The sequence below is a fragment of the Typopeltis vanoorti genome, chromosome 16, assembly GCF_054136105.1.
Source record: "Typopeltis vanoorti isolate ZY-2024b chromosome 16, IOZ_Tvanoo_1.0, whole genome shotgun sequence".
NCBI classification, from domain to species: Eukaryota; Metazoa; Arthropoda; class Arachnida; order Uropygi; family Thelyphonidae; genus Typopeltis; species Typopeltis vanoorti.
Genome location: NC_143564.1, coordinates 98,879,763 through 98,906,612, shown reverse-complemented (window position 1 = coordinate 98,906,612; position 26,850 = coordinate 98,879,763). Strand labels below are relative to the sequence as shown.

Here is a 26,850-nt window from a genome sequence, read left to right as displayed (position 1 = left end):
AGTAGTCTTTTAGCTCTGTGTGTGCGTGTGCGTGTGTGTGCGTGCGTGTGTGTGCGCGCGTGTGTGTGTGTGTGTGTGTGTGGCAGAAGCTCCTTAGCTTTATTATCGTTTGATTGCTACTTAAATCAAGAATGCGCACGCATAAAATCAGTAATCATTAGGTAGTTTCTTTGACTTGAGTTGATTGTGTTACTATCATTAAACATAAAATTACTGTCTTTGTCATTACGATTATCTTTAAAATACCCTCCCCCCCTTCTCAAACTGGTTGCTTGGTTAATAGAGTGATTAGTGCATCTGCGCTCGCTCCAATCAACAGGTCTAGAGTTCGAACCCCGCTTGTGATGGATGTTTGTAATTGTCATGAGGTGGGATATGAATTTCACCCACCCACCCCCGCCGGTATGAGCCTCCCCGCTAATCTCTAATAGTGCACTTCAAACCATCTATAGGAGGCCTGAAATGGCTTGAAAAAAGTTCAAGACCAAACATTGAACCTTATACAATTCCATGTTTGGTCTCTAGAGGCGGGGGGGGGGGTTCTGAATTATATGAAAAATTAATAAATAATGCAAAATTATAGTACTATTTTTATAAGTTTTTATAAGTTTATATTTTTATAAGTTTATTAGTTTTATAAACAATTAATAAAAATAGAAACAAATCCCTAGCCCACTCATAGTATTAATGCACTATAATAAAAAACATTCCTCGACAAAAGCTCATAACTGGTTTTCACTTTCCATAACCTGATGGGGACTTGTTAAATCCGAGAGAATATCGTTTTCAGTCTTATACTATTTTGACCCTATTATTGCGTACAGTACTAATTAAGAAATTTGAAAGTTCTACAAATAAGGTGATCATCTTTTCCCTCAAGAACATTCAGGCATTTTTTTCCAAAATTATTTTTTAAAATAAATTTTAAACGTTTAATTTTAAGCCTTATGGTTGGTTAGGAGATCAGATCCTTTTAGAATAAGCTTAATATTTTATGTTACTGTTAATTTGTTTATTTTATATATCGTATGGCTATTACAGCGCAAGAAAAAGAAACATATTTAGTGTCGGTGACAATTATAGCAGTATGTATATAATTAAAATATAAATATATATATGTCTATTTATATGTCTACAAACAGAGCTTAACTTCCTGAAAAACACCTTCTTAAATAATGGATATTCATCTCGTAACATCACTAAACGTCTGAGACCACGCCAACAACCTCGACAAGAAGATGAATCCAACCCTATCCCTCATATACAGTTACCATTTATCAGCTCTCTTACCCCAAAACTATCCAGGATTATGAAGAAATTCAACATAAAAACCGACTATACTACTCTGCCGAAACTTCGTTCTTTTCTGAGTCGTCCAAAACCAAAACACAACCAACTGCATTTTCCTGGTGTTTATAAAGTTATGTGCGACTGTGGTCGACCTTATTTTGGCCAGACAGATAAATCTGTTTCACTTCGTCTTGAGGAACATAGACGTGATATCTCCTACAGTAGAACACGAGCGAGCGCCCTTTTCAGTCATGTGCCCTTCTCCGCAAACTCTAACCTCTAAGAATGGCAACACCAAGTTGATTGGGACCGCACAACCAATTTATATATATTTAAGGATGAATTTGAAAGACGTATTATAAAATCAAAAGAAATAGTTCTGGACCCTTCACACTTGAACAACAATCTAAGCTACAATTTGCCTGATTCACATAGCGCAGTAATCCAATAACTGGCGCTCTAAAATTAGCTGTCACACACATTCTGCTCATGCCAACAGTAGCACGCGGTCACCTATTGAAATATGACTGTTACTATTCTGTTTCTTTTTATTAAGCTGGAAAGTCCATGTTTTTTACCTTGTTATTTTTATAAGTCTTATGTTATTTCTTACTCACCTGAAGAAGTCGGAATACCGATGAAACTAGTCGTGATTTATTAAAGATTTTTGTTATATTTTCTTGGGTTCTAAGTCAGTTAAATTTTAATCTTATAAATGTATACATCCCGAGTCAATCCTAACTGCAGATCTGGATCTGGAAACACCTTCCCTTGGCGTCTTCACTCTTGATTGACGTCAAAATTGTCCTCTAGCAGTCTTATAGCAGTACTAACAGGAAGATGTCTCGATTTCAATCTATTTATTAAATTTGAAGCAGCGTCTCTATGCACTGGAAGATGGGGGTTTTTCTGGATCTTTCTATACTCCCTACATAAGGCGTTGTCTCTTCTTAACGGTGGGAGAGAAATATGGCTTAAAATAGGGAGCCATTTTATAGAAGTACTCTTGATGGTCCCTGAAATAAGACGCATAGTATTATTGAGCTGTTTGTCAACCAAATGGGTGTGTGCGCTGTTAATCCACACCGGAGCTGCATATTCGGCTGTTGAAAATACAAGACCGAGAGCTGAGCATATAAGCGTCGTCGCAGAAGCTCCCGAAGATGTTCCGGTCAGTTTCTGAATTATATTATTGCGAGTCTTGATTTTAGCCGATGTGTTGAAGATGTGTTTTTTTAAATGTCAGAGACCTGCCAAGAGTTATTCCCAAATACTTTGGGGATACTGTTGTGTCGAAGAAGTTGTCCATTAAGGTAAACCTGGAGTTCTCTATTGGCGTTTGTTATTAAGGTGGAAGCAGCAGCTCTCAGACTTGTTGATATTCGGTTGAAGACGCCAATTCCTGAAATATCTACCAAGAGAGTCCAGGTCAGTCGTCAGTGTTGGCTCTGTAGTTTCTATTGAGCCATTACTTATTGCCAGAGCCCAATTATCTGCATATCCAGATTTTCTGGATATGGTATTTGGCATGTCGGCGATATATAAGCTAAATAACATCGGAGAAAGAACATAACCCTGGGGAAGCCCATTATTCAGTAATTTGCTTCCACTTGTTTTGGTTCCCATAACAACCTGGAATAACCTATTACTGAGCATATTAATGATAAGCGCATTTGTTGTTTTGCAATGTGTAACTTTAATAGTTTATAAATGAGGCCCTGCCTCCAAGCCGTATCATAGGTGGCATTGAGGTCTATAAAGGCAACTGAAGTCTTAAGGCGCTGCTGAAATCCTACTTTTATATATGTAGTCAAAGATTACTACATATATAAAAGGTCTATAATGCTTCTATTTGGTCTGAATCCTGCCTGTTCAATAGGTATATGTTCCAGTATTTTTGGGCCTATTCTGTTCAATAAAAAGTTTCTGCAATAATTTAAGACACGTGCTTAACACAGCGATTGGTCGACAACTCTCTACCTGTTCATTTGGTTTATCTGGCTTCAAAATAGCTATTATTTTTCATCTTTTAAACTCTGAAGGTAAATGTCCAGTCTGCAAAATATCAGAGTAAAACTTTGATGTCCAGAAACGCGCATATTTACCACGGTGGCGTAGAAACTCAGGGTGCATTCCATCAAACCCTGGAGCCTTACCCGGCTTCATTTCCTTCAGTACATCCGTCATTTTTGTAACGAGAAAGGGGAAAGAATAACAAGATTCTTGATTTGTTTTTCAGTTTATCAGTTTATTATCATTCCCATCACGTATACAAGATATTTATACTGTATTATACAATACAAATCAAGTTGTACAATATTATACAATACAATTCAAGATGTAAAATTCAATGTACAATATTATACAATACAATTCAAGTTTTGCAATTTAATATACAATATTATACAATACAATTCAATATACAATATTATGCAATACAGTTCAAGTATTACTATCATTTTCTGTTGGTAATTACACTTAGTTTTGGCTATTTATTTTGTTACAGTTAATAAATGTTTCCTTATATATACAAATAGAGTAAAATATATTTCTGATAGTTTTCTTAGTTTATAATAAGTTACTGGTTTTAGTGATAAAGTAAGTTAGTTTGTGTATTTATGTGTAACCAAGAGTCGTAGCCATACTGGTTACTAGAGAATTAAATGAGATCGAAACAGTCACTGCGGAGAAAGTGACCGTATCTATGAGGGCTCACCTTACATGGTTTGATTTGATGTACATGTTAATATATTAGTCTCCTAAGTGAATGAACTAGTCAGTATATTGGTACCTTAATTTGATATGGTATGTGAGTTATAATGATCTCTTATACTATACGTTTAAAGTAATTGTCAACATTGTTTAGTCCAATGAGGTAGTCTCTCAATCTTTTTCTGACTGCATAAGCTGAGGTTATAGATTTGATTTCATTTGGGAGCTTATTGTAGCTGCTTGTCGCTAGGTATTCGAAGGATTTATGAAAAATTTTTGTTTGCCTTGGGTACTACCAGCATGTTCCGGCCGCAGCGTAATCCATAGTCTACATTATATACCAAGAAACTTTCAGCGTTCCTTTTTACGTCTCTTTCAATTTATGAAGATCTCTTTTAACTCGAGTATCATGGCTATTATTCCAGGGTGCTCTTGACAATGATAGTATTCGATTTGCAACTTCATTAGGAGATACGCTTTGGCTTCCTGACGTCCTATCGGTGAAAATTCGTCCAGTTTTCGTAGCAGACCCCATGCTCTGAGGCTAGAGTGCTTAAAATCCAGAGAGGCAACAGTCCCTGTCCACTTGAGTCGACGAGCATCATTGAGACTATGCAATAATTCCTCGGCGATTTCTTGTTCTCCACTATTCAAAAATTCTTGATAAAGGGTCTCACTCTTTTCATCCCATTCCGGAATAAACTCTTTTCTAAAACCTTTCGGGATATATTTTTGGTGACTATAATGATTTACAAATTTGCTATAGTTTCTTGCTGTGGGTGGTATCCAACCGAGACATTTGTCCAGATCTTCAGCAAAGGTATTCCAGTTTGCTTTGCTGAAGTTCCAACGAGGGCGAGGAAAAGAGGAGATTAGCGGTACTTGTAGCCCCACTTCGATGAATACAGGTCGATGTTGACTATGGGGGAAGTCCTCCAAGACTTTTATTTCGGTCATCAAAGGTTCGCGTTAATACTCTTGGAAACAAAACACAGATCTGGATTATATTCTTGATCCCAGGCCGCAGACTTAAAGGTGCCCCTATCTTTTGCGCCAAAGATCAAATGGTAGTTATGATCTTCAGCCCAGTCGACAAGAGATTCGCCATTCAAGTCATTAGTCCCATATTTCCAAGTTTCATGGTGGCTGTTGACGTCTCCTATATAAACGGAAGGGTGGACTTGAGTCTCTAACACATGTGTTGGCCACATCACACTCGGAGGTTTGTAGACATTGATGATTGTGATTTCTCCTATTTTTACAGTCACAGTGTAGATATTTCCTTGGGTTGACGTTGATACGAGGCAGACATTATCAATCTTGCCCTGAACATATGTGGCAACGCCATATACTTGGTGGAGTGTTGTGCCCACTAGATCATACCCTGGAATTTTACCCCTTTTCTGAAAATCCTGTTCCTTATCAATGCGTGTCTCCTGGATAACAGCTACGTCTATTTTATTATTATTTTTTTTGAATATTTTAGAAAAATACTGACATTTAGGCCAGCTGATGCTTTCATCATTTAATTGGCAGATACGGACTGAAGGTCCGAGTTTGCCGCGTCTGCTGGTTCTGGAAAGAGCCTGAGCTTCTCATTTGATTTGACATTTTGGGTAAATGCGATGTAATCAAATAGTCAGGAGATTCCATGGGATTGTCTGACTACCTGATATTGTAGACTATTTTGCCGTGAAAATCACGTTGCCGGGGGTGCACCACTAGGAGGCTAGTCTACTTTTGCACCTCATTACTGTTAAAAGTTGTAGCTACATAAAAGTAATTTTCAGAAATCCAAACTTAAAATTGTATGTTGGTTGCTACGAAAGATAAAACAATACCTGAACTAGGCAGCTAAATTCCACTCACAAGAAGATTAAATGTTGCTTGATCGGCCGTATTCTTAGGGATTTGGAGATTTGTTTTTGTTAATACAATATATTATCGAGGAGCCATGATCTGAAGTATACTTCATATTTGATACTTTAATTAAATCAGAAATACTGCCTAAACCTTGATAAATACATTCGGCAATCTTATAAGTAACCCATTTGAAGTCTGTGTGCACAACCTGTCTATTGTCACATAGCGACCCGTGAAACGTCCACTAGCTAGTGAAAGATTCACAGGTCTTCCATAGGTAATAGAAGACTTTTGTTTTCGTGATATCTCGTCGGAGGTAGCTTGAAAAAATTCATTAACAATTCGTTCGAACATCAGCTGTATTCTCTAAGAGAACAGAAATGCTGTTCGCTTGGCCGCCCATGCAGTCAGTTAAAATTGGAACTTAAATTAAAAAAAATTTTTTTTTGAATTATTGTATACCATGAAATTTGAGTAAATTAACGACAATAACATTTTGCAGTGTAGGTTTTCTGAAGATAGGGGAAATAGAACTAACAATAAATTAACGACATTCATCAAAAATATCGCTTTCTGGCATGAAGTGAATGACATAGTTGCAACGCTTACTCAGCGGTATTAGTACTAGCATAAACTCCTATCCAAGAATGCAAAGTTTATATAGCATTGATGTCAGGACATAAACAGAATTCGCAAGAACAAAATGTTCCTGATAGTTTCATACATTTCATAGTAAATATTCATAATAAAGTAAGAACAATAACTTCCACAGAAAACTATTGCGTCTGAGTAAACAAAACCATCAGTTGTTGGTTATGGATTACCGCCATCCCCTGCTTATGTTTATCGTGCGCATTTAGGTATTTCTTTAGACTTTACTGCAATCATGGACTACCACATTAAAGGCCGTCTCTCTATCCAGCGTCTAAGCGTTGGCTAACATAATGCTCAAATGAATATGACAACAATGGTTAAGAAGCGATCCTGTGCACTGTGTTTGGATGATCGTGAGCTGTCATGCGAACACCTCACTACACTACTCTACTCCTTTCTCCTAGAGATTACGTGAACGTTTCATTACTTTTTTTTCTCCGCAGGGCGAATTTGGACAAATGTGCCTAACTTCAGGAGCTCATAGTGAGGTGATTAAAAAGAAAAACCACTTTACATAAATATTGGTATGATACCGAAAAATGGTTATGGAACTATCGTTGTTTGAATTAATGAAGGGCTGTGGAGTTTTCAGTAAAAAAAAATAAAAATAAGCGAACGTTCTCTTGTGGTATTTATTCAATAGCAACGCATATTTGCATTGAAAATTAAAAATACTAATATATTCATTAAAAATATATTCATTTTTTTAATGAAGATTAAAAAAAATACCACTTCTATTCTCGATACACAATGCATGTCCTCTTGTGTATTGGAATGTATTGTTTAGTTTATTAGGATCTGAATTAATTAGGATTCTATTCTTTATTCAAGCTGCAACATCCAAAATGAGATCAAGCAATATTTGCTTTGTTTGTCACCTCTGTTTAGTACACATACTGTTTTTCATCCGCTTGGAGAGACCTGGGTGATCCTTTTTCTGGATCACCACGACCGGTTTCCAGCCAGTGAGTCATAGAGATGCGTTTCCCTACAAGAAAAATGAGGAGGGATTTTCCCTTTGGAAGTATATCATTGAAAAGTAGCACAATCCATCTTTCAGAAAGTGTAGATAAATAAATGTCATTTGCAAGGTAACTTTCGAAAATAAACGGATCGTAGATTATTCCTCACCATACATATGAATTGCGAATGTGGTTGATATCATCACAAAAAGAGATGTATCGATGCAGTCAGCGATTTTTTGCAGTTACAAAAGTTGAGCTATTTGACATATTTTATGGATAGAAATCTTCATGTAACTCTTCTATATCTCTGTGCGTAATACCATGATGCATGGAAATTTTTCGCGTACGTAAATGGCGACTCTACTGTTTCCCCGTAGTAATGTTTTCTTTCGGGTCACACTTTGCTCAACTACGCTCTCACATGAAATAAGAACACTAAGAAATGTGCAGCTCGCTTGCAGTTATGGAATGCTTCTAAACACACTTCTACTCGGAATGCTTCCATTTGGAAAACGTTGCTAGTAATACAGTGATATCAGCTACGTAACTTCCATTGCAAATCTATAAAACATACATCGCATCGTTCGAAAAATAGAAAATATGGATAGACTGTATTCAGCATCCAAAACAACTGCACTCTGAGACACAACAATAAACTGCAGTAGTTGGTTATGGTAGAAAACAACTTTTTACACTGTTTAAAGGTTGCAAACTATATATTTCATACACATATGTGTGTTATATATGTACACAGATGTTTATATATATATATATATATATATATATATATATATATATATATATATATATATATATATATATATATATATATATAACCATAGTTTAAAATTCAGTTAATCGGAGCTGTAACCGTCCACTATCCCCTGTTCATATGAAGTTTTTTAATTCGAAAGACCTCTTTTGCGAGCTCCAGGAGCTCTGCACTTTGCATTTTAATGTCAGAAATATTCCAGTGGATTTATGTTTTTGAATTTAAAACCCACTGGAGAATATAGGAATTCTAAAGATTGTAAAAAATTCATAACAGTATGTGTAATTTTATGTGGAGAAAATTAGTAGAAGGAAGGGAAACGATTTTAGCTAATTATTTTACTCTTAAATGGATGCTCAAGTAGATAAATGACTCGGATATAAGAACCTGGCAATTATTCAGTTCACTTGCCGCCTATCACATAGTCTACTGTTTGTTTTCGGAAGTTCTGAATCGATCTCCAACGCGTAGTATGCTTCATATTGATACATTATTAATGATCTAGGAAATTACGCCTTTTCGAAAATTAATACTTAATATTGATTTGTCGAAAACTTAGTAGTTCACAAAAGTAAGTGTAATATTCATTTTGAGAACTATTGATTTCGATTGGATAAATTATATATAATGAACATCGTCTTCTCTCTGTGTGCCTGAAAATAACAAACAGCAAATAACAAAAACAACAAGAATAAGAGGAAAAAAAGAAAAAAAATTAATAATTGTGCAAATTGTGGAGTAATAAATGTACAAAATCCATTAGAATGGAAACACAATTTACTAATGAAATTCTGTCTTTCTATTACATACAAACTCTTCAACCAAATGAGGTTCCTTTTACTTTCTCCAGAAGATAAAATTACAACTAAAATCTATTAAATTCCTTGTAACTGCAGCTTATCCCAATTCGGGAAAACTGACTGCTCCGTCACAAAACGTATTTCTGAACATCAGTCCTATATTGAACAAAATAATTGTCATAAATCCGGCCTTGCAGAATATGCAATTGATAATACTAGCCATTGGATCTTTTGGGATAATGTAAGCTTATTCCTTTATATATTTATATATAATTATATAGATATACAGTATATTATACATTTATCTATTACTTCTTATAATAATATTTATATTAAAATATATAATGTATAATAATAAATATATAATATATAATAATATTTATATATTATATAATTATATATTATTATATTGATTAAAACTATATATGATCCTAATAGTACAGTAGTTTTTGATCTAGCGCTTTCGCTACTTCACAGGGAACTATACCACTTTCCATGTGCTTGCATTGCTGTTTTTGAATTTCCTATTATTCTTTCATGCTGATGATAGTTCAAGAAACTTAAACCAAAATATGCATTTGTGAATGAGTTTCACCTTTAAGTTAATTTAATTTCTCTACCGTGAATACGCGTTTTCATTTTATTAGTTTATACTATATATAATGACTTTAGCTCAGGTAATCATTACCATTAGGTAAATGATAATATCCTCGTTAATTAATTCATTTAGAAGTGGAAAAACTCTCCACTTCTAAATGGATACCTACTCAGCAAATATTCTAATTCTGATCATGAATTAGAATATTTGCTGAGTAGAGACGGGAAAAAAAAAGCGACTATTATTGCCTTTTATTTCTGTGTTATGTGGAATACGTCCTGCTCAAGGCCATCAAAGATGCGGGTTCTTTGCTGCTATTCAAACTGCGCATGAATGGATGTTAAGAAAAGTACTTCGCTGATAATAAAAGAACAGCGGAATTCCTTTTCATGCTCTCTGAGCCGTTCGACGGATAAAAAAAAAGCAGGAGGAGAAGATAGAACCGCAACATTAACCGTTATTTTATACAAGGCAGACTGGGCGGGTGGGAAAGGATAAGAAAGATAGTAGTGTGGGTATTTTATCATGTTTAGGTACTCTAGTCAGCTCTTCCTTTTCGTATAGATGTCATTAGAGCCAACTAGTAAGGATGAATGGCCTGATATATTCTAGTAGGACACCGTACACACACATACTGTTCGTAACTGCTTGGCAGCAGCTTATCAGCAGTCGTCGATGTTAAGTCATGCAACTGGAGCAGTCTTTAATGGAGTTAGTAAGAATAGCCATTAACTTTGTGGCGTCTCTAACAGACTGTCTAATGTTGATGATTGTATATCGTATCCTAGCTTGTGATTAATTAATCAGAGTACACAACACTTTGAGCAATAGAAACTCTCTCGTTTCAGGCACTGTTAAAAGCTATGGAAGTAAGAGCGGAATTGCTACTCTTTATATGATTACCTCCCACATAAATCACCGCTAATAGCAACGCTGTCTCAAGTTAAGTACTATTTTTTCAAACCTCGACCACACCGTTGATGGATTTGTCAGAGTGCCGGGAACAGCGGCACTTTGACGGGTAGCGTCAACGTTGATAATAAGGTTTTTCTGTACAAAACATTATGCAGTTTTCACTTAAAGGACGTAACTTTAAAGTATATTTGCATCTAGATCTACAAAGCCCATTAGCTATAAACAAAGTAAAGGAAGAACTTGCAAGTGTTCTCTTTCTAAGGTTCAGTTGAATCTCTGGAGTTAATGAACTACATAAAATGGGTACTTCTCTCTCTCTCTCTCTCTCTCTCTCTCTCTCTCTCTCTCTCTCTTTGTGTGTGTGTGTGTGTGTGTGTGTGTGTGTGTGTGTGTGTGTGTGTGTGTGTGTGTGTGTGTGTGTGTGTGTGTGTGTGTGTGTGTGTGTGTGTGTGTGTGTGTGTGTGTGTGAGAGAGAGAGAGAGAGAGAGTGAGAGAGGAGTTAATGAACTAGATCCTAAACCTGCAGTTGTGGCAAACTACTTGAACTGGACATATGCAGAGAAGGAACATGCATGCGGGAAACATCCGTTTTACCATTGACAACCGGTATGAGCATGATTAGAATATTTGAAACTCATGGAGTTTCAAAGATAACAGGAAGTGTTGGTGCATGCTACAGAAACCTGTCCGAACCTTCTGTTAGCAGTTAAAATATGAGAATAGAGATTGGTGAATTCCGAAGAGGATGCTTACGCTATTTTTTATATATACATAAAATCCGAACTTGAGATGTTATCAGAATTATCCATCTCGTCCGCTGTCTATAGTGAGTCGTACAGCATTAGGTTTATGATAGAGCTGCATCTCATAAGCATCATAACATAAGTGCCAAATCATTTGTGACGATAGTGGAACCCTTGGAATCCTAGGTTTCTGGTACAACGAGTCACACGGAACACAGATCTACCTCAGTTCTGATGTTCTACTTCTAGTTTCATTTAAAGAAGGTTGACTACTTTACTGCATTGACGTGTTGTACTGCTTCTCTTGGTACGGAACTTTGACCTTAGTCATAATGCTGAAATTTCTCCATTCCTTCTGAAGCCATTTTGGGCAATGCCAACCAGTTCTGTTGAGCGATCGTTCTTGTTAGAGCAGAAAAATCATGCCTTCAGTTCTGAGTTTTAAGTTATAGATCTCTGGTATTTTCAGCTGAAGGGGGGTCTTTATGCACGGGCATCAGAGTTTTTCCTTCCAAAAATTCGGATTTTACACGCGCAATTAGAAGACATGATAACTTCAAATAATAGCTTTAGTTGCTTTGATGTAATTATAAAAAATAGTAAACCGTCCGTGTGTCTACGGTAATTAAGTGGACTTTTCAATTATAATTATGCTGGTGTGGGGGAAGGAAACTATAAAGAGGAACTATCTTGTAACACTTACGCAAGTGTTCTTGCGAGAGAGAGAGAGAGACATACCACTTGGCATGTTCCTATATAATTATAATGAGAATTTTTTTTGGTATGAATATCACCTAAGTTTTAGCATTTTGGAATTTGCATTCTGGTGTCTGGAGGTATATTAGCATCAAGGTGAAGCTGTATGTTATAGACCTCTAGGAAAAAGACGTGCTCTGTACCTACCACTGAAGAAGCATACTATCTGCATACTGTGCTTTGTGATACTGCCTGAGTGACTACGTAAACCGGACATAACCAACGTACAAATTTATTGGAAAGCTGTTGAATGGCCTTCCTGAACAGAATATTCAGAATAATGCATAACAGAAGGGTTTTATTGTTTTTTCGAGTAAGATGATATTAGGAGGAACAAAAGTCAGTTAGGATGATTATCTTTCATATATATCTTGATGTACTAAACTGATTGCCTGCCACAATCAAGTATATACAGAAACCAAATAAAAGCTCTGATATGTAATAGAATGATTAACCCGTTTGTATAAATAACAGTTTACTATATCTATCTATTTGGTGTATTCTTTGAACACTTTATCTGTCTTATAGTTGAAAAATTCCTTTGGGATGAAAATTCTTCTCAGCTCCGTGTGAAACCTGCTAACACTTTTATTTTATGAAACCATCATAAAATATTTATGATGGTATTATGAAATAAATAATCCGGTCTAGAATTCACATTCTAGACCGGATTCCTACTCAGGTCTTTCATACCAAAGTGGGATAATCGTTGCTGATATATTTTCCCCCCCTAAATGATGACAGCGTTAGGCAAGAATGTTGAGAGAAAAGAGGAGAAGAGAATTTTACAACACATCAGTGTAGTGGATCTACGCATCGAAAAACAATATCATACATTTTGCCAGTTCGTGGTGAATTATATATATATCGGCCTCCTAATATATATATAGTTAAACAATATATATATAGTTAAACAATATATATATATATATATATATATATATATATATATATATATATATATATATATATATATATATATATATATATGGCTGGTAAACTTAAAAAGATATCTTTGAATAATACTAATTTGAACTCAGTTTTTTTATAAGTATTGTAACTCATTTTCATAATAAAAGTTATAATAGCTTCCACTTTCTTGAAATTCCAGTTTAAGTAATTTAGCAGTTAAACAATTTTAATAGAATTATTCATCCTGAAATATTACTTCTTTCATCGTTCTAATTTAATATATATATTGAATCTGTATTATTGATTTAAAATATACTGAACTTATTTTGTATTAATTTAATCTTATAGATTTTTGAAGACTGTTATCATCTCCGTCAACATCGGTTAGCAAAACGATCCGCAAAACCAAGTTTAGAACACCACCTTACTCTTGAAAGTGAACCACTGGTTAGTATAGATTTTGTGTGCTTACATTTTCGAAGACTTCTAGTTATCATGTCAATATACTTTTCACGTTTATCGAATTTTAAACTGTCTCATAATGCCATAGAAGAATGCGGTATTCAAGCTTGCCGATTGATTATTATTATTTTTATTTTAATGGAAATTAATCTCCTTTTACGAAAAACAATATGGATTAATTAAAATCTTAGGCACCTGCACTAGAAGTTGACACATTCGCTTCACCGAATTTAGCTATATTCGTGACACCTTGTTATCCAATGATATTTCCACATAAGATCTCCAAAATACGGACCTCCCTTTCAAACATTAAATTCATAACCATCCGGTATATTCAGAAAACTCTCACAAATAACCGAATTGTTAAAAAAGACAACCTCCAGATCGTATAGCAACACATTTGCAACATAATTTGGATTGTACACATCAAGGCCCAACTTATTCTTCATTTACCCTGGAGTTAGTGTCTCTTTGCAAGTTCACGTACTGGCCGAAGAGGAAGGGCAGGTCTATCTATCTATCTCTCCCTTCCATCTGATTCAGACGGGTTGGATCTCCTCCTAATGAGGAGTCACGGCGAAATAATGCAGCCGGCACGCCACTCCTCTGCTGCATCCCTAATGGAGGTATTCATGACTGTAGTCCGTGTGTGTTCACGGGGTCGGTTTACCTGCTTGTGGGATGAAAAAAACTCCACCTAAACTGGGGGGAAAACCCTACTTCCCGCTCCCAAGACCGGCTAACTTGGCAGTGGCTGAGGAAAATCCTTGAGCTCCTCACGTCTCCGACGGGAATCGAACCTAGGACACTCCTTCCCCAGGCATATCGTTGCGAAGCACAAAACCACTAGGCTAACCGCGCGGACGGAATGGCATTTAGCCAGCATTAAAACAAAAAGAAAAAAATAAAATTCTTGTATTACCCCATTACGATCGCTCGGGCCTTGCAATCACGCCTTTAGACTTTCGATATAAGACACAGTAAGAAAAGGGTCACACTGCTGTGTTTGCTGTTGCAAGCAAATATAAATCTGAGAGACTCAAAGTCTAGTTGCAAATCTAATTAATTTATATTGGTTAACGTGTGTTTTTTCTGTTAGCAGATGATTTTTATATTTTCATAATTTCACAAGAATCTCAGTCCGTCTATAAATACTGCCTAACATAGCTAATTTAGAAGAACCTGCATAGGATAGGATAGAATATTGGAGTCTGATCTTTGCTCACTTTACTTTGTGATATCTACATATATTCATTTGCCTTTTTTATAAACTGTGTAACCCTTAATTCAGCCGACGTACTAATACTAATGTACTATAGGTTTGCAGTCCTTCTTGGATGTGATGTGAAACAACTGCTGCTGCTGTTGGTGTATGGCTTATGATTATGTGCTGCTACTCGTCGATCGAACTGAATTCCTTTTTTTCCTTTCTTTCTTCGTGATTTACTATCCAGTATCCGTCAGATAAATTAATGGATATTTAATACCATGAAATAGATATGGCTATTTCATGGTATATCTATTTCATGGTATTAAATATCCATTAATTTTCGTAATATCGCTATTTTTCTGCACTATCCAGAATCTTATTCAAATGATCCTGAGAATAATGAATGAATGGATGAATGAATAAATAAAAACTTTCCTATTATCCCTGATTCGTAGTTAGTGAGGAGGATGAATGCTTCACTGCGTCTATCTCATCTCAGGACCGAGCCGGTCTGGTTTGCCGAGTGATTAGAGTATTTGCTCTCCAGCTAAGAAGCTTTGGGTTCGAATCCCGCGTAGGGCATGGATGTTTGTGATTGTCCTACTAACCGTTTACCATATGTACTGTAATCTGTGTCCTGGCGCAATATGAACTTTGTCTTTGCGCCATAACAATCAAATCAAACTCATCGCATTACTAAAATGGTGATACCAAAACTCCTAGCTCCTTATATGATGAAAAAACCGTCACGTTTGCGATGTTGCAGAATTTCTTATACTTCAGAATAAAGTGTTATTTTTTATGTTCTATCCAAATACCATTATTATTTAACTGAAATTACGACGTCTGTATGTCCACCCAATACTTGGGAATGATAGTTGCGTTTTTGAGTTTATTCTACATATACCATCGTGTGAGGGCGCAAAGATCATTTAGTTAGTTAGTTCACCGAAATATACGATTAGTTAACTCATCTCATCATACTTGCGAATAGTCTTTACGTTTATCAGTTCCTTCTACATATACCCATTTCCTTGTGTTTGTGTGCGCAAAGCTCGCCTAGTTAGTTAACCGAGAGATCCTTGTAATGTATTCTGTATAGCATATAATTGCATATCAGGGCCATGCCTTTCAGGTCGATGAACAAAAATATCATATATGATGCATATAGTATTTTTATGTCTTAACTTTTACAACAGTAATACTGGAGTCAGTTTTATCACATGCACACTCTATGATAACTCACAATCTTTTCAACACTTTGTTAAACTAATCGGATATATTTCTGTAGTGGGGAGAATCGTTTTTCATTAGCTGTACTGTTATTTTTTTCTATTAGAATAAGCTGCAGTCTTATATAATAGAACATTACTCCTGTCCTATAGTTTTTTTTTCTTCGCCAGATCTATTCGTGGTTTGGCGATAACTAGAACAATGTAACCCCCAATACATGCCCTGTTTTCCGTTGTTTCTGCTTTGTCAGTGACTTATGTTCTCTTTCTGTTTTATGATGAAACTGGAGGGATAAAGCTCATATTATTAGTAGTTGATATCTTCATTCTCTTACCTTATCTCTGGCTGAAAGAAAAAAAAAACTTAGAAAAAAATCCTCACTTTGTTGATGAGATTTGTCTAGGTCAGACATGAGAAGGTGGCGTGATTTTTACATCAGTTGGAAAGTCCAGGGTTCAAATCCTGTCAAGATTTGAACCCTGGAATAATGTTTTTAAGGCTTCTTTAGTTCTGTCACTTCAGTAGGTTGAGGTAATAGAGGTCATCCTACTGGAATGTTGACATTTTCATCCCACAGAACAAAAAGATCGTCCGAAGAACGCATGCAGTTAACAAACATGATATACTTGAGACATTGTTCCAGCTTATTATGGAATCCGAACCTATAGCTTTTTGGTGGCACATGAAGCATTCTGTCTACTCTGGTAACCAGACTGGCACATTATCCATTTATGATGCCATAAATTAAAATAGCTCAAAGGTGAGTTAAGGAAACTGAGCATTAACCAGAAACATAAGTCGACGTTATGAGAATAAAGCATATATCTTTGACATGTATGATATTATTGCAACTGTGGTAAATGTCAACACGGATGGCACAGATGCAAAACAGTAATATTCTCGAGGCGGTGAAAAAAAGACGCCAGTCTTCTTATAAAGATGGCGCGTTTTTTTGTTTTTTTTTTTACTATATAAAAAGTTAGGCCTCTAGACGATAACCGAGAAATCCAGCGTGAGGCATAATTCTTTCCAAACCATTGAAATCTGCAAAAGGTGGATTAACAGTCCTTTGATCATCGATCATCGTCTCATGAATTAATCACTCCCAGCAGGAAGAACCACGTGCTCTTTGGTTGGAAAAGCTTCAACCCCTAAGGACGCAAGGAACGCAGTTTTTTTTAATGGATTTTGTCGGAAACTAGAGATTTTTTTCTTGAAGAATAAACCGGTGAACTCGTGCAGTTCACACATAATGCATTTGTGGCCTGTGTGTGTGTGGGAGGGGGCTAATATTCAAAGATTAAAAACTACATAGACAGTGGATTAGCATTCTGCTTGTATCATATCACGAATTAATTACTGGATGCTGCCGTCGAATGAATCACATACCCGGTGACATATTTATTGCTCCACTGTCAAAAGCAGGAGTCTCCATAGCTCAGTCGGGTTTTGAAGATGTCCGTTGGTGTTAAAGACTCGGGGTTCGAATCTTGACTAGGATATGGAGAACCTTTAACAGAACCTTTCCATCTGAATTAGTCTCAATCGGAGTGGAAAGGTTTCTCTCCCAAAAATTTGTTTTTCATTGCGCAAAACAGGCAAACCGATCAGAAAAATACACTTAAATTAACAGCCATAATACCACGGAGATAGGATTGACCACCCTCTCAGACCACTAATCAAGTTTCAAATAACCAGGTCATTTGGCCATAATGGGCCATTGGAGTAGTGAGAAATGGGATATCAAACAGCTGATGAGCACAAATCACTGCTAAGTAGGAACAAGTTCGCGCTTTTCGATGAATCACAATTTATGACACTGTAATGCGTGTAAAGTTAATTAATGTGGAAATCTATCCTATAGGAGCACGAATGCTACTTGTCATGCTTCCACAAAAACTGGGCAAGTACTAGAATAGTAATGATATATATTTTAAGCTCTAGAGGAGAGTGTACACCGGTACATGTTGAAAGGATGATTCCAGTTGAAAATTTTCGCCTGTGAATAATAATAATATTCACTAGTGGAATTCTCCAAGATGAAAACACCGCCGTCAGTCTTTCAAAGAATATACCTGAGTTTAAAAATGACCTAACGACTACAATCTCAATTTTAATTATTAAAATCCATCATCATCATCATGAGGTCACTGTAAGACCGTAATTGGAAGAAGTAATCAAGAATATTTAGTACAATTTGAGGAGACATACGGATTCAGTTTTGAAGTTGATACCTGATAATCATATCCTCAATACCTCGCCCCCCCTTCTCTCTCTGTTGGCGGGGGGGATGTCTCCCTTTCCTCATAATTCTGAAGAGCAGTTCAGTTAATAGAACAGCATAAGTTTGGGTTAAATATTTAAACTGAAAACTAATTTTAAAGAATGAGACTTAGGAATTGATTCTCGTAATACATTCTCTGCTGCATGCGAGTATTTCTCTGTTTATTAGAGAAGAGTTAAAAATTATTGAATGGATGAAAATCGCAGCCGTTTACGTTATCTGATCATTTCGTATATTAATAAAATTGGTTCCAGTAATCCGGTTCATAAATAAAAGTTTCTTTTTTCATATATATGCTCTTTTAAGTAACACATTTTCTTCTACTCTTATTTATCGTATATCTAATAAAAACATATGATGTATTTTCATTTCAGGTGACATCATTTTCTCAGCAGACTTTGAAACGCAGAATAAAAAGAGACTTCCTTCCTGAACGATCTACACCTTCAGGAATGGTTACATTAAATGATCCTCGCTGGCCGCAGATGTGGTATCTCGTAAGTACATTTATTTTTAAATCTGGTTAGTTTGCATCTCTTTAAGCGCAATCCATATGTTTAAAAATGGCAAAAAAAAAACCGCATTTAATGGATTACCTCTATATGCGATTAGTTTTTATTCCTTAAGTATGGCTTAGAGGGATCGCAGACTGGCGGGCCGGATACGGCCCGCGACCTTAATGATTTCTTTTCTAAAAATCAATGTTTCTAACATCCTGCGGGGATTAAAACAGAAAAATTCAAACTTCTAAATGTTTTATGACAGCTTTAAACAAAAGTAAAACTTATTTAATTCTTTGTACCATGTTTCTATCATCAAAAAAATAAATATAACTAAGTTGGCATACCACATTTTTATAAATACTTCAGCAGTAAATATCCCAAATATAAAATTTATTGTGCAAAAATGTTGTCAATCTTTGGAAGTACCAATGAATGAGAGCAATTATTTTCAATTATGAAACTTAAGTCAAAGTTCCACTCACGGATTAAAGATTCTAGATTAAATGCAATACCTCATATTGCAACACGAAACGAAAACCCAGATATTGACATGTTAGTACAGAGGAAAAGAAGTCAGGTTTCAGGATCAAAATCAAATTTTAAAAAAGGACTCGTAGATAAAAATCTTTATTTTTGTAAGTCAAAATTATGTATTTAAATAATTTTCTTAAAGTATGAATAAAATGTAATTGAACTTATATTTTCTAAACTTGTTATATTTTTAAAATTTAAAAATAAAAATGATTATAAATTTAAATGATGGTGTAACTGGTTACGTATGTCGTAAAGGCCCGGCAACAAAAGGGCCTTTGTTAGAGCCTTTCTTTTCTTTTTTTTTAGTTCAGTTTATGTTTTGGTTCACAGAATAATACTGAATACAACCCACGTCTGATATACATCTAATTGACTGGCCCTTTGCAGCGTTTGAGTTTGAGGCTTAGAGTTTTAAGAAACACACAGACAAGCCTCCTATAAGATAAATTTATGAATTCCATTCTAACAGATCTAATTTTAATTCATTAAATAACAAATCTAAAGAATTAAGTACACAATTCAACAATGTTATAGTGATACTGTTAAATGAATTTAAATGAAACCTTTTCCATTGAACATGTTGCATTATTCATGCAGCCTCTCTCTCTATATATATACTCTCTGCTGCAACACACCACATATTGCAATGATGACTGAGTCAAGAAACACAATTGTAATACTGCGATTCAAGGTTAGGTGTTGTTTAGATTACTTAAATTGCAAAAAAAAAAGGATCTGAAGAGAGTGTATTATGTCTGTAACTTGCGTGTGTTCGCAGGCGTTTGTCTCTTTTCCTAGAGAACAAATCGGGTTTCTGTTCGGAAGAACCTTGCCACTTTCATATGAGACTAACTAACTAATTCGCCTTTAAATGAAAAATCTACTAACCCAAGGACAACATCGTTTCTGACTGCTCTACTGAACGTTAAGGTTGCAATGTTCGTTAATATATGTAGTCTCTAGAAATGAATATTATAGAATATATTTAACGATGAGTATAGCCTGTTATTTGAAGGGAATGATTTCAAAATATCAGTAACCTTTAAAAGGGTTGGTTTCACAATCGATAATAAATCTAAAGAAGGAGTGTTTATGACGCAGCAGTTATTCATTTCTAAGTGTAACAGGTGTCAACCGTCATAGGGAAAATCTCGAATAAATCATACTTTACAGTAATTTCCAACTTAAATTGCATGCACAGAAAATGTTCTGATATTTTATCTTGTTTGATTGTATTTATCTTCAAGTTAGATAATATATTTGATAAGAGCAGCATTTTTAATTTTGCTTCAGTAGTCATTTAACTGTTGATTAAAATTTTTTTAGGGACAGTAAAATATAAAGACAATTTGTAATATATAGGAATACATTCTATCATTTCGGGTACCTGCAGTTCTTTTAAATAAAAATGCTGGTTGTTGGGTTATAAGATGCGAAGAATATTTAGAAAGGCGTTTCACTTGCTGATGAATTAGTCGATCTCATACGCAGATGACAAGGGTTTTGTTTCTTCTTCCTTTCCAGGCTTATAGGCCAAGTGGCCTGTTCGGACTCAATTCCATCTTTTTAAGAGTCTTCCTCTACATCGAGTACCTTTTGGGTGGTAATTTAGAATTTGTTTAGGTAGTATTCTGCTTCTATTCATTCTTAGTATGTGTTCTTTCCATTTTTCTCTATAGCAAATAACTGTTTCATTTAGGGAGGTTGTAATTTCAAATTTTTTTCTGATTTCGCTGCTTTTCATTTTGTCCATTATTGTGACTCCTTCAGTTCTGCGCAGAAATTTCATTTCGGATGATTCAATTCTTCTTTCATCTGCTTTTTTATTGTCCATATCTCTGCCATAAAGTAAGGTTGGTTTAGCTACTGTATTGTAGATTCTTATTCGTGTGTGTTTTTGTACATAATTGGTTTAAAAATTTTATTTATAATGCCTCTTACTTTTAAAACGTTTGATATCTTTGGTTCTATATCAGCTTTATTTTCATATGACATTGTGCAACCTAAATATTTGAATGTGTTTACTTGCTCTATTATTTTGTTGTTTATTACTATTTTGCTTCTTATTGGATTAGTACCTTTGAAGGCCATGACTTTTGTTTTGTCGGTTGATATTTCCATACCATATGTTTTTATCAGATTATTTAGACTCCATAATGATTTTTGTAGTTCATCTTCATTATTTCCAAGGATTATTTGGTCATCAGCAAAAAGAAGAGTAGCTAATCTGGTGTTACGGTTTATCTTGAATCCTCCTTCATTAGTTATCTTCCATTCTTTTATGATTTTATCTATGTATATATTAAATACAATTGGTGAGAAAGGGCAACCCTGACGTACTCCTCGATTTATTGGTTTCCAGCTTGATGTTGAATTATTGTACTTCACAGATATTTTATTATCTTTGATATATATTATATAAGGCTCTAAAGAGTTGGTTTGGTATTTCATATTCTTCTAGGATTTCCCATAGTTTTTCTCTGATAATTTTATCAAATGCTTTGGTGTAATCTATAAAAGCTATGTGTGTTTCTATGTTCATTTCTCTGTGTTTTTCAATTAATAATTTTAACGTAAATGCAGAGTATATGCAAGACCTGCCTTTTCTGAATCCATTTTGTTCTTCTATTAATTTTGGGTCTACTATACGTTTAAATTTATATGCTAAGATTTTTGCATATACTTTATAACAGGTACTAAGTAAGCTGATTCCACGAAAATTGTTACAATCAGATTTGTGTCCTTTTTTGTAGATGGGAATAACTATTGCTTTGGTCCAATCTTGTGGACATTTTCCTTCTTTCCAGATCATATTATAAAAGTTAAGTAACCTGAGTGAGAATTCAACTCCTGCATATTTGATACATTCCAAGTTTATATTGTCTTCTCCTGGAGCCTTTCCTGTTTTTCTTTGGGTTAATGCTTCTGTTAATTCTTCTAGAGTGATGTTTTCCAAGTTATCAGAGATGTTTACAAACGGTAATTTTCTGTTTTGAATGTTTTCATCGTACCATAGATCTTGGTAGTAATTTTGCCATGTTTCTATTTTAATGGTATTAATATCTGCTTTTTCTCTAGTTTCATTGCCTCATTGAGGATTTTATATGCATTAGGTCTTTTGAGCGTACAGTCTCTCTCTAATTTTGTTACAAAATTGTTCCATCTGTTTCTGTTTATTCTCCTGCATGCTGCTTTTGCTATTGCTTTTTTTCTGCTGTATTCGATTTTTGATTCTATTGTTTTTTAGGTTGAGCCAGTTTTATATGCTTATTTCTTTTCTTCAATAATGCATTTAATTTCATCATCCCAGTCCCTAAGGCCTCTTTTTCTTTTCCACTTTTTCTTTGTTCCTAAACTTACTTTTGCAGCTTTTATCATTATGGTTTTTAGGTTTGACCATTCTTCTTCTATGTTCTGATTTTGTTTAATACTTGTCATCCAGTTCTTTATTCTTTTTTTTTTTTGGTACAAGTCTTTAATACCACTGTCGTCCAAAAGTCTAACTTTGAAAGATTCAAAATTTCTATTTTCCTTATGCTTTTTTGTTGTTTTCCATCTTGCTTCCCATTTTATTTTTTCAATTAAAAGGTAATGATGTGATTCTATTTCAGATCCTCTGTATACTCTTGTATCTATTATCATTTCTGACATTTTGATATTGCTGATTATGTAATCAATAATGCTTCTTGTGTCTCTTGCTTCCCAGGTGTAGCTGTGGATGTCTTTATATTTCAAGAAGGTGTTCATTATTTTAAGGTTATTGCTTATAGTAAAATCTCTTAATCTATTTCCATTTCTATTACAGTTAAGTTCTCCGATAGGTCCTATGTTTGGTTTATTGCCAATTCTTGCATTGAGATCTCCTATTACCAAAATGTGATCCTTAGGATTGGTCTTATTTAATATGTTCTGCAGTTGGATGTAGAAGTTTTCTGAGTCCTCCTCTTTTCCTTCTTTAGGTGCATAAGTTCCAATTGCTGTCATATAATTTGACTGTCTATTATTCTATCGCTCCAAAACTTGTAATGGATTATATTGTTTCTAAGAGATTTATGTAGAAAGATCATTAACCAGATTTAGCTCTCTCTCTCTCTCTTCTGCTTTTACCCCACTGTATATATAGATATAATTTTCAGTTTCGTCTGTTCCTCTCTGCTTTTTTTTAGATTCTGTAATTACTGCTATTTTTACATTTGTTCTAGTGCTTGGTCCAGTTCTATGATTTTATGGTGGATACTTCTCACATTCCAGGTGGCTATATTCCAATAGGTGTATTTCTGCTTTTTTTCCCTTTTGAAATATATAAAAACCAGACCAGCTAGGGAGAGAGAGAGAGAGAACAGTGCTTGATAAACAATACAGCAGGCAGTTTGGAATGAAGTAACATCTTCCCCTCCCCCTCTATAAGTTACGTTTATGGTCAAATTTCTTGTTTTTAAAAAAACAAAATATCGAATTTGATGTTAAACATTATTAAGCCCTTGAATAATTTGACATTCAAACAACTTCCCCCAAAATTAATAAAATTAATGGTTTTGAATATAATAATTTCAAAATAAGACTATTATTTTTATTTATCGAACCAAAAAGCCTTAAAAAGCCAAAGGCATATATTCACTTCTTCCTTTGTGTGTGTGTGTGGGGGGGGGGGTGACATTTTATTAGAATCAGTTTTTATTTGTTTCTTTGTTTGCATTTTGCATTTGTTATTACCAGAAATTACAACAAGGTACATGTATCTAATGGAAGAAAACTTTTTATTTGAATAATTTGTTTTTTGTTTTATATTGAACAGTATAATTGCAGTGTTGGATAAGAAGAGAAGAATTATTTAATGTTTAATTCTCACTGTCTTATAATGAGGTAATTAATTTAAGCAGATTGAATCGAAATTACTGTGATTGTTTGTGTATTTTATGGCAGAAGAACTTTTGCATTGCCACCATGTCACATCCAAACGAACCTGAAATATTCCAGCATTGACAAAGTGCGTATGTTAATTTTAATGTACAGTGTTATGCAAAAATATATGCGCCTGTAGATACGCTACGAAACCAATATCGCTACTCTTACTACTCTTAGAAACTAGTTATCTAATGTGATAAATTAGTCTGAACTAATTTTCCTGACTAGAAAATTTATCGATTCTCTGACGTTCTGACTGGCGGTAATTGACAGAACAAGCTTGTCTGTTTTGAAAGAAGTTTTAAGCAAATAATATAAACATCGTCAGGTCAAGTATGGTACAATAAAAGTGACCCATAATTAATAAATATTTAAATATACCTACTCCAGTAACATTTTCAATTAGAAAATATAGAGGCATAATACATTCCGGATGAAGTGTATATAAACAAACCCATGCTCTGAGTCTGCAATTCGCTGAGGCGCCGACACGAATTTGTAGTTTCTTGTGTTCATTGTAATGTCATTCTCATTCCCAAGTTTGATAACATGATTTATAACGTTGTCGCTTTGCAGGCTAACTGTTTATTATTCTGTCATCTACTGACCATTCTCAGAACTCTGACTGCATTTGCTACTGAGGAGATGCTTTGTCATGCGCTATTAGCTAGAGAGAGAGAAAGAAAAAAAGTGGCGGGGTGGGGGATAAATAAATAAAATAAAACTCAGATACATTCCCGAATGAGATATGATCATTGTAACTATAAACTTCAGAACTGGTTTCCCGGATGCTAAAAATCGGATATTAGGAAGAAAAAATCTAGCATGTTTAATCTATGAAAGTTTTGTGAAATCTCCATAGTAACTGTGTGTATTTTTCGGAGTATGTATATTGGAAACGCCTGTTTCGATTGATTTCGATCGCGATATGAATATGTAATTTTGCAATAGTTCTCTTTATGGAATTGAGTAACACATTTTCACTATATTGATAACACAGACCTTAACGCTTAATTGCATAGCAACTTTTCAAAGCAAAATATGCAATTATCAGGACATACTTTACAGGTTCACTAGCCGAGAGTTTCCATGGTACCAAAGATGCACGTGTTGGCAGTATGAATATCTTTCACATGCATGCACATAGTAATTTGTTTTTATAATGATATATTACTAAATTTATTATTAAGCTAAATTTATTACTAAATTAACGTTTTCCTTTCTTGAACACACAAATATTTTGCGTGTTTTAAATACTTGACAGTAGCTGCAGTATAAGTTAAACCCATCCGCAACACTCAGTATTATGATATTTCATAGTTCTTTACTATTTCATTTTGCGATAACTTACTGCTCAATCCTTTGATAATAGCGATTCTCTAAGAATCGTTTTTTAAAAATAAAATATTAAAAATATGGCGTGCATTGTAGCATATTACATTAGATGTACAGTATACTTCTATGTCAGTAGGAATTTCCGAAAAAAAAAAGAACAGAAAAATAAATGTTTAGGATAAAAAAAACTTTAATTAACCGTTGCAATATGTGCTGAATGTGTCACAAAAGTATTATATGCGAATAAGCATTACGCAGTTCCAATGTTACGGTCTGTATTATGTTAACTTTAACAAGCTACCCTTTTCAGTAATGACTTGAAATCTTCTGAGAAACCGACTTGTTATTTAATTTACATTAAAGCATACATCGAAATAGATTTCTTAACTTAGTTGACTTTGCCTCTTCATAAATTCTATAACAAATAAAGTGCCACTGTCTATAAATTTTGTAAAACTCACACTTTCTAGACTGCGCTCCTTAACACTGCTTTTTGCAAAAAAGCATTTCATACGAACGTAAATACAGTAATTCTTACTCACTTGATAACGTTTTCCACTCCTGTTAACAGATAACTTAAGAAAGAATACATTTCTTTCCAAGATATCATTTGCGGTTTCTTTCTGACTCTGTTTACGATGATGAATGGCTTGGAATCATACATGCGTTTAAGCATCCATCTTCATAAAGTCACGGTATTTCTCATGCTTGACTACTTTACGTAAAGTGCTTGCTTTCACTAGACACGCGTTACGCGTTTAAATTGCTTTTTTTTTTTTTTTTCATTCTGAATGTTAAGAAAACGGCTATATCCTACTTGAAAAACAGAGCTTTGCTATTTAGTTGTGGAATATTTTAATTACGTTTACGTATTTCGAGAATGTCTTTTAGTAGTGAATATGAACTCCCTGAATAACCTTCTGCTACAGCAGCATTTTGGCTGTCACGTAATTGAGTTCATTAGGTATAATTTACTTTACACATCGGTTATGTTTTTTCAGATGCTAAACACACAGCACGGTATTAAAGTTAAAAAAAAAAGCTTTGTGGCAAAAATAGAAAGTTACTAATTCTTATGTATTTAAATTCCAAATTATTAAACCGTCATATGCGACATATCAGATCGCATCCACTTGTTTAAAGCAGATATTACGTAATTTTTTTTATACATAATCGAATCCACATTATCTGTGTTATACTTTAATGTCGTCTTTAAAATAGAAATGTTCATTACCTCGCGAAAATTAGAAATATTAATTCGACATTCTTTAGGTCTCGGCATGCCTTAATTACTAGCTCAATTTCAATACAGCAGGGATTGTTATTGTCTAAACAGTATCTGGAGTACTTGGAGTGCTTTGAAGCCACTCCTGTCCATAATATATCTCTTTATTCCTCGGTAAT

The 26,850-nt window shown here is 34.6% G+C and overlaps 1 protein-coding gene across 1 annotated transcript in view; it reads left to right on the top strand.

The window, feature by feature from the left end:
• Positions 1–26,850, top strand: part of LOC150098214 (furin-like protease 1, isoforms 1/1-X/2) — a 469,518-nt gene that overhangs the window by 104,701 nt on the left and 337,967 nt on the right. The window contains 2 exon segments of the mRNA XM_090405967.1: positions 13,329–13,427; positions 18,544–18,666. Coding sequence (XP_090262093.1) covers positions 13,329–13,427; positions 18,544–18,666 — 222 coding nt within the window.